The following is a 9343-nucleotide window of genomic DNA, read 5'->3' on the forward strand; positions in this document are numbered from 1 at the left end:
ACAATATTTAGGATTTTCACCTTAAAATTTGGAGAAACGTGCTATATAAACTCTATAATTCTATAAGCATCCTTGAGCTCTCTTTTTTAATTTCAACAATAGATTTAAAATTTTAACTTTTTTGATCATAGTATATGTGTTACATTTTTTTTATTGATTTGAAATTAAATGATGGAAAACTAGATTATTTTTAAATTTCAAACAAAAGTAATGTCGAAGAAAATATTTAAATAAAAATAAACTATAATATGGGGAAAGATACAGATCCATGTCTCTGTTACTTATGAATTTCAATATCGCGTATGACACATGCAAATATAATTTAATTCAATGTGTTGCTTTCATAATTTCAAATAAATATTTAGTTTTCAAGTTGAAGCTTAAGGGCAAATGGGCAATGTAAAGTATTCAAAATAGAAAAAGGGTTGCCACTAACAAAACAATTTTCAATTTCAAAATACATTTTAAAACATTGTTATTTCAAAATTTATACCAAATTAAAAAATGAATTCAGATTATCTACTAAATAGTACAAAAGATTTAAAATTAATACTTATATAGAAGAAGCTTTAGAAGTTGTATGTACATTGACAACCAATGACAGTTCCAGAATCCAAAATAATGCTTAAAATTATTTTTTAATTTAAAAACTACTAATATATATATATATATATATATATATATATCATATATAAAAAATATTATATATATCGCGAATTTTGGAAAGTAAATGTAAAACAGAGGTTGCTTAGGTTGGCGTGTTAATAATAATAACAAAGGAAGGCTTTTTTGGAGTTTGTTAGGGACACGCGGTCGTGAGAGCAAACGACGCCGTCAAAACAAACAACAAAACAATTCGGTTTCGAAAAAGTCAAAAAAACAAATATTATATAATTATATATTATTATATTTTTTAAATTAAAAAAAGAGAAAAAAAAAGAAAAGAAAAGAAAAAAAAGAAGTTTGGGATTCCGAATTGTAGTGGGACTAAGGATTTCCAGTTTCTTACATTCCATAAAACGCAAGGAAAGATCCTTGTCTTTCTCTTACGCACCACACCACACCACAACACTCCCTTCTTCCTTTCTTTTCTTTCTTCTTTCTCCTCCTTCCTATTTCCTATTTCCTATTTCTATTCGCCTTCATCTTCATTGTTTATTTAAACCAATCCCCACATGGCTTCTTTCTTCTCCGTTCATATTTCTCTATTTCTTTGAGTCTTTTTCTCCTACATTTCCTTCCATATCATTCTTTTCCCCCATGGACAACATCTCACCCTTTGTTCTCAATGGAGGATCCATCAGATTGCCTGTTGGATATCGATTTTGCCCTACAGATCAGGAGTTGGTCGCCCATTACTTGAAGAGGAAGGTCTTTCATTTGCCACTTCCTGCTTCTATTATTCCTGACTTCGATATCTTCCTCACAGATCCATGGGCTTTGCCAGGTTTCTTCTATTTCTCTATATAACTTATTATCATATACTTTCTTATTAACTGGATTTTGATGGGATTCTGTGTTGTTGTTGTTGTTGTTTCTGGGTTAGGGGATTCGAAAGAAAAGAGATTCTTTTTCAGCAAACAGAAGAGTTTCTCTAGGAGGAGTGCTGGGTGTGGGATATGGAAGTCTATTGGGAAAGAAAAGTTGATATTAAGCCCAGGGCCGATGAACCAGTTGGTTGGGTCTAGGAAAACTTTGGTTTTTTCTGAATCTAAATTTTGTGAGACAAAAAGTGCTACTCGGTGGGTCATGCATGAATATCGATTGCCTCGCTCTGCATCTCCAACAACTCCCAACTCAACACAGGTACAGACAAATTTGACCGTCGACTTGTACTAAATTACCAATACTACCCTTTCTTTTTACAATGAACTGATTCCTTTTCTAACTCTGTGAGTTTGTTTTGTTTTGTTTTGTTTTGGTTCTGGACTAATTGACTAAAATTAAAAGCAGATTGAAGTGGGGGATTGGGCTGTGTACAGCTTGTTTCAAAAGAGAAGAAGGCCTAAAAGGCAAGGGGTGGAAGAGAAGCAGAGGTTGAGAGAAGCCGAGGAGGCAAGCATATTGGATTTGAGGGTGGAGGACGGTTGGGAATTTCCTCAGCCTTCTTCGTCAAGTTCAAGTGGAGTCACTGAAGTTTCTTCAAATGCTGATCAAGAAGAGCACAGCAGTAGTTTAGGCTTAGGCTTAGGCTTAGGCTTTTCTTCATATTTTTCTCAAGCTCACGTGAGAGGGGTGTGACTTAGAGATACCCCTCTTCTCTTTAGCAGCTCAATGTTCAATTTGTTTTGTTTTGTTTTGGGTTGCTCTGGCTCTGATTAAGTAACGACAATGAGTCAAAAAGAGAAGAACCAAAAGGAAAAAAAAAGGGGCAAATTTAACTACTGTCACTACTCTTCCTGGGGGAAAGCCAAAAAAGAAAGAAAGAAAGATAGATGTCTTTTTTACATTTCCACCTTTTCAATGCAATTTGAGTTTCCCACCTTTTTGTGTGCCCTGGCGATAATTCTACCAAAACTCGGTTTTCGAGATAATCATGAGGGTGGGGGAGAAAGGAAAAAAGTAGCACCTTTTCTATTTCTTCTTTCTTTTTGATATTTTAGCTGACTGTAACAAAAGCCAGAAGGCCAAAACTATGGGGCAAATGAGACAATCTACAACCCGTACATATTTACGAAAGATAATGACAAACTTAAGCATCCATTAGAGAGGGCGTAGTGGTTTTTTGGTATCCAATTTAATAGACAATTAGTGGAGAGAGAGGAGCCTTCATGTGAGGCTATTCGTAAAGGCATCTTTGGCATATGAATTTGATACCCCATCACTAGTTTTAATCTTTCCAAATCCTCGAATCTCCACGACTTTCTTGATTTTAGATTTTTATTGATTTTTTAAAGAGAGGGAAGGAGAGAGATTCTCTCATCTTCAATAGCTGTAGAGGTTTAAATTATTAGATTTGGGTTGGATATGTTTTCTCCTAAAGAATGGGGTTGGGTCGAGACGGGATGGCTGAGCAAGATTTTAAAATGAAGTAATTGTGTTTTTTTATTTTTTTTATTGAGGGAAAAAAGCAAAATTCAAAGCTTTGAGCAACACAACGCATCCTCACGGTGAGCTACGGCCTACGGGTATAAGATTCTTTTTGTCTACTAGTAGATGACCTAAGAAACACAAATATCCAGAAACTCTTCTTTCCAAGAAAACATATGTATATATATATATATATATATATATATTGTTCTGCTTCAATATTTCAAGAATAAATTAAAAGAATCCTTCTACTGTCGAGAAATTTCTGCTCTTTAGATTTGTGTTCTGCTTCAATTTTTCAAGAATTCAATGTTTTTATATATAAACAAGCAAAAACGACGTGAGATTCCCTAAGCAGCAGAACAGTAAAGTGGAAATCTAAAGAGATATAGTTGAATGGCGAAGCAAAAGTTAGTTTCTTGCCGCAGAGGTTTTAGAATCTTTGAAGAGAAGATGATCTTATTAAAACGATGGTAACATTCTGCACGCCACAATAGTAAAGAAGAGAGATGAAGATGTAAAGAAATTTAACCTGGAAGTTCTGGTGTGTAAGCCCCTGGAGTGGACCTGTCATGTCAATTTCAGAAATTCATTAGCAAGTACGAGTGGTACTGGTATTTGCCATGTGTATGTCTGTCTATTTAAAGCAGCTAGTAATGACATTTGCCACAACTTTTAAGGCAATAATCTTCAACAATATGAAAAAAGAATTTAAAATAGCAAAAATATTAACTCCATCGCACAGTTCTAAGGATAATTCATCCACGATATTCAATTAAGAAGTGGTTTGTCAAAGTAGCAGCTGATATAACGCAATCCTTGGGAAGTGATCGACAGGAAATCTTCCGAGCTCATCTCAAATAGAGAGTTTTCGTTTCAAATTCCAATTTGGTATTTATTTATTTATTTATTCTTCACGGAGTATGTCTGTAATCGAATGCAGAAGCGTCAGCAGGAGCTGCTGACACAAGTAATATGCCAAGCCCGCACGTCTTCAGCATAACCTTTTTCTAGTTTGAAGCATTAATATAGAGACCCTGAAGCAAACCAAGAAAAAACTAAAAGGAGCTAAGACAACTTCAGTAGAACATATACCATATATTGTAACATGATACCTAGTTTTCTTATTCGATTAATCTGAGACAGAATCAATATGTGCACAAGGGACACGTAATCGCCGTTCTGGCTCATCTACAGAATTCCAGGTGAATGCAAATCAAGCTAATCCCATAATCTTTGTCACTTCATTTGAAGATCCTTCACAAATAACCATCTTCACTAAATGACAACTACCCTCCATTCGTAGAACATTCACAAAAGAAAATCCTTCACGATCTTCTCAATAACCCTAGTCACTTTATCAGGGCTTTAAAGGCTAAACTATAACAACTGGAAAGATAGAATAAATGATATAAATTGAGAAAGGGAAACTGTCCCCAAGGGGATTCAAACTTTCTTCCACTTTTATAACTCATTCGGCTCTCTTTCTACCATAGGCTCTTAAAACAGCAAGCATATTGGACTATCACAGTAGAAAACCACGTACTTCAGGAGCAATGAAGTAGAAGTAATAGGAAAAAAACAGCCACGTAGGGAAAAGGAAATGGTTGATACTATAATCAAATACAGCACCATCACGCAACCATACCAAGTTGAATCGTGAACACAATTATCAACTACCAGGCAAATGTGTACTAAAAGAAAAAGAAAAAAAAAAGAAGAAGAGGAGATACCTCAAATTGCAAACATATTCGCCAGATTCAGTCGAGCGCTTGGTATTCTATGAAGAACAGAAATACTTCCAATTTCTAGTTTTTTTTTTTATGCATCAAACAGATTGGTTTTAAGGCATTGTGTACGGAGAATATTTTGTCATAGTCTTCATAATATCAACGGCACAAATAAAACTATTGAAAGTATAAAATACTACAAATATAAGAATAATGGAATCCTAAAACATAATAGTGAACCACGCCTCATGGATGGAGAAAGGAAATTGATCTTCCATTGTGACCCAAGAATCAGGTTTTACACGACACTTTTTCATTTCATATTCGTATTATTTTAATATACTCAGCCTGTGTACGCAACCGACTCTGCACCAAGGTCGCAATAGCTTTTATAATACATTTCCAAGTTCGTGACAACCAAGTTCATCTCTACAGAATGATTGCATGCATTGCTTGTTGTGATGATAGTCTATACTGCTCATAAGATTTTACGGTCACCAATAATCCCCACAGGAGCAAACGCCGTCTTTAAAATGATGAAACCTACTTGAATCTCTAACAATAATTTCCCTTTCAACAATCTGTGAGATTACCTTGATTGCAGCATGACAGTCTGTACAAGCTCTCAAGTTTTTCATTACCACGATTGGCAACCCATCCGGTGTGTTGAGTAGAGCAAATGCAATAGCTAAGCGTTCACTGTGGTATTTAAGAGATTCAATTTTAATAACCTCATCCTCATCGTGAAGGGCACAAGTTGTGTCTGGCTTATATCCTTTCTTCTCCATTTCCTTCGATAATGCATCGATCTTTCTCAAAATCTTCTTCATCTGGGGATGGGACTTATCATTTGCTGAGAATACATGAGTCTGATGTTTGATCTCAACCCAACTATAGGCTGGGACCTTTCTAACCCCCCGGTCCCTCATTGCCTTCTTGACCTTTGCAACATTGTCCCACTGACCAGCTACCGCATAAATATTAGACATGTTGATATAAGGAGCAGCATCTCGAAGATCTTCCATATTAAAAAGCCGATCTGCTGCTTTCTTGGCCAATTCATGATTCTTATGAATTCTGCATGAGTTTAATACCGAGGACCACATGATCTCAGAAGGCTCAAATGGCATTTGAGTCATTAACTTTTCAGCTTCATCAAATCTTCCATTTCGACACAATACATCAACCATTGATGTATAGTGTTCTCTCTTAGGAGTGACTTCATAAATTTGAGTCATGGAGTTGAAGTGCCAAAGAGCTTCTTCGACGAAACCACAGTGACTGCAAGCTGACAAAACGCTGAGAAAACTAACAGAATCTGGCTTATAGCCCGACTGAATCATCTGCTGAAACGAATTGAGCGTGCCTTCAACATTCCCATTCTGTGCATAAGCTGAGATTAAAGCATTCCACGAGACAGAATTCCTCTCAGGCATCTCTCCGAAAGATTTTATGGCATCTGTCATGCAACCACATTTTGCATATGTATCTAGCAACGCGCTCCCAGAATATACATTGGACATATATCCTGATCGAATTAGCAATGAATGCAGTTGCCTTCCCAAAGAAATTGAAGCCAGATTTGCACATGCTCTTAAGATACTAGCAAAGGTCGCTTGATCAGCAGGGACACCAGTTCTTCGCATGTCACTGAATACATTTATTCCTTCTTCATGCTTTCCCTTCTGAACGTAGGCCGAGATCATTGCAGTCCATGGCACTGTACTTTTAAAAGCAATATTATCAAATATCTTCTGAGCTTCCTCATCTCTGTCACATTTGCCATACATGTCAACCAAAGCATTTTCTACCAGAGGTTCAAAATTTGCTCCAACTGTAATTGCCTGACAATGTATTTGCCGACCCATTCTCAAATTAAGACTACTTGTAGCTATGCTCAATAGTGTTGCAAAAGGGAATTGCTTCCGGTCAAATCTAGTAAACTGTAATTTCCTGAAAAGATCAAAAGATTCTTTGAATTGCCCATTCCAAGCATAGCTTGTGATGACTACATTATATGATATTCCATCTAACTCTGGCATCTCACAAAAAAGCTTCCTTACCTCATCCACTTGGTCCTGCTTTGAGTAGTAATCTAGTAATGCATTTCCCACAAACACATTCCTAACGAAGTTGGTCTTGAGAACAAAACCATGAACCTGTTGTCCAAACTTTATGTCATCTAGACCAACAGCAGCAGATAGAAGGGCCGCAAACGTGAAGTCTGAAGGCTTTATTCCACTATTGTGCAGTTCTAGAAAGAGCTTTATTGCTTCTTCACTCAATCCCTCATTTGTGTAACCTGTCATTAAGGAATTGAAGGTTACTGTGTCTTTGTTTAACATATGCTTGAAGAGCTGACTAGCTAAATATAAGCAATGTGTTTTGCAATAGGCATCAACCAACGAGTTGCAAACCATGAGATTGTACTCATATCCAAGTTTAATGACTTGGGTATGAATTTGAACAATCACATTCTTAGTTTCCAATTCACCAAAGCCTGATAATAAAGTCACTAGAGTCACATAATCTGGTTCTAGCCCTCCCCTTCTCATATCAGCATAAAGCCTAAACGCTTCTTTAGATTGGTTAGATTGCAAATAACCACCAATCAAAATAGTCCATGACACTGCCGTACGTTCCACCATGCCATCAAACAACTCTCTAGCTTTAGATAACTTACCAAACTTAAGGTGACCAGAAATCATCATGTTGAGAGAGATCGTATTCTTGGCAGGCATTTGATCAAATACCTGATGTGCGTGGACAAGATCTCCTCTCTCGAGAAAGCTGTTGACCTGGAAGTTAGAGCGGCATGTATTTGGATTGAAGCCAGTTTTGACAATGTGAGCATCAATAAGATGATTACTATTCAAGGACGGCTTTGGAGCTTGAGAGTTTCTTAGAACAAGGTTTTGAAATAAGGTCGCTCTATATGGCTTCATAGAACTTCAATTGCCATTCACCCGCAGAATTGAGCACCACATATGTATGAGTAACACCAGCTAATGCTAATGAGTTTTCCTTAGCATTGAACACAAAAGTGCGCCTCATACAATCAACCCGAATTTAAAAAAGCTATGGGCATAAAAGAAAACTAATGGGTGATCATAAATCCAAGATTAATACACTTACAAGCTCTTTAGAGTACAACCATGATGAGAAAATTGTTAACTGCAAGGGGGTAAGGAAAGTGATTTTCAATCCGAAGATGACTTACAGTGTACAGTGCCCAATTGTTGAGACAGCGATTCGTTAAATTTTGGAGAAATGTAATGAATGACTAGTGATGCGTTTCCAGAGAATTTTGAAGTGAAAACTTGATTCAAAAGGAGGCAGGAAGTAAAAGGAATAAGATTGAGCTTCGTTGAAGTTGGAGAACAAACGAAGGCGCGAAAACTTTGATCCAATAGAAGAAAACGAGGGTCGCGATTCGCTAAGTGGCTGGGCTTGTTATTGGGAAATTGTCCAAAGCCGCGCGGGTCTGTCTCACATTTCAAAAACTCATACCATTTATTTTTTTTATTTTTTTTTGGGAATGTCACAATGTCTTTTGTCAGTCAGTCTCGATCGATTTCATCGACCCCAAGATTTCTTATTTAGTTCGGATAGCTTGCGACTCGTCCACGCGTAAGTGAATATGGCTAAATCTATCCCGAGCTTTTTTTATTTGTTGTGATGAAATTGCCCTAAGTTTCGAAAACATTTGTTATATTATTTATATGTACATCTTAATAAAATGTGTAAGAGCATTCACCCGCGATGAAGTTTTATAATAACTTCCAATAACATCTTTTCAAGTATTTGGTTCCTCTTCCACATTCACATTTCATATTTTCCCCAACACATCAAGCAAAATTATGTTTTCCTTGTCATTTGAAGTTAAAGGTCTCGATCATGTTTTTTTATATTTACCCTGAGATTAATGTAGAGTTTCAAATCTCAACCGAGTTTATAATGAATTTCACTCTGAGATTTTGGTTGTTTTATTAAGCTTATGTGCGTATTTGCATAATGCCTTGTGTATTTATTGGTTTTGGTGGCAAATGGAAGGAGAATGAGAAAAATATGTTGGAGGTCAAATGAAAGGGTTAATGTAGATGTCAATATAAAGTTTGAGGACTTTTTAGGTGAAATTTACAGAATTAGTGAGATAAATTCAGTCGAGTACGATTTAGTTCTAAGATGCTTGTATAATATGAATCATTTTATATATGCTTTTGTCATTAGTAATCAAGAAGATCTTCACTTTTTTCTAATCAACAATGATGTTTGAAGTTGTGGTTATGGCTTCTAAGGTACCAATAGTAACCTGTCAATCTAGGAGTACTTCGACTTCATTTACTATTCAAATGGGCCTAAAATGTTAATTAACCACACCTGAGACTGAACTTCAATTTATCCCCGAGTATAATGTTATCTTGAATGAGGTTCAAAATTTGAATCTATTGACTACTAATGTATGTCTACTAGAGTTGGGAGACAATACAGATAGCTTGGTTAGCATGGTATAAAGTCATCTGACAATGATATCAAATGATAATGACACTGCATTTGACATGAAGATGTCATCAGATTCTGAT

At 36.1% G+C, this 9343-nt stretch overlaps 2 protein-coding genes across 3 annotated transcripts; one reads left to right on the forward strand and one right to left on the reverse strand.

Moving 5' to 3' along the window:
* The first annotated feature begins 932 nt into the window (after window positions 1-932).
* LOC103491822 (NAC domain-containing protein 83) lies at window positions 933-2482 on the forward strand. Of its 2 annotated transcripts, none has more exons than XM_008451925.3 (3): window positions 933-1447; window positions 1547-1806; window positions 1951-2482. In XM_008451925.3, the coding sequence occupies exons 1-3, from the start codon at window positions 1261-1263 to the stop codon at window positions 2239-2241; spliced, it is 738 nt and encodes a 245-aa protein (XP_008450147.1). In that variant the 5' UTR covers window positions 933-1260; the 3' UTR covers window positions 2242-2482. The 2 variants fall into 2 exon arrangements, with proteins under 2 accessions (XP_008450147.1, XP_008450148.1); XM_008451926.3 differs by having other exon boundaries at window positions 937-1447; window positions 1954-2482.
* A 2432-nt stretch (window positions 2483-4914) lies between these two features.
* LOC103491821 (putative pentatricopeptide repeat-containing protein At2g01510) lies at window positions 4915-7987 on the reverse strand. The gene has a single exon (XM_008451924.3). It carries the CDS (start codon window positions 7703-7705, stop codon window positions 5255-5257), a length of 2451 nt encoding a protein of 816 aa, XP_008450146.1. The 5' UTR covers window positions 7706-7987; the 3' UTR covers window positions 4915-5254.
* Window positions 7988-9343: the final 1356 nt, after the last annotated feature.

The sequence above is a fragment of the Cucumis melo genome, chromosome 6, assembly GCF_025177605.1.
Source record: "Cucumis melo cultivar AY chromosome 6, USDA_Cmelo_AY_1.0, whole genome shotgun sequence".
Taxonomy (NCBI): domain Eukaryota; kingdom Viridiplantae; phylum Streptophyta; class Magnoliopsida; order Cucurbitales; family Cucurbitaceae; genus Cucumis; species Cucumis melo.

What these genes read in the sequence shown, in the direction of transcription:
- LOC103491821 (XM_008451924.3), bottom strand. Translation starts at nt 7,705, where the DNA reads ATGAAGCCATATAGAGCGACCTTATTTCAAAACCTTGTTCTAAGAAAC.
- LOC103491822 (XM_008451925.3), top strand. Translation starts at nt 1,261, where the DNA reads ATGGACAACATCTCACCCTTTGTTCTCAATGGAGGATCCATCAGATTG. An exon ending in AGATCCATGGGCTTTGCCAG is followed by an intron (nt 1,448 to 1,546) that starts GTTTCTTCTATT and finishes TTTCTGGGTTAG; the next exon opens with GGGATTCGAAAGAAAAGAGA. An exon ending in CAACTCCCAACTCAACACAG is followed by an intron (nt 1,807 to 1,950) that starts GTACAGACAAAT and finishes TAAAATTAAAAG; the next exon opens with CAGATTGAAGTGGGGGATTG.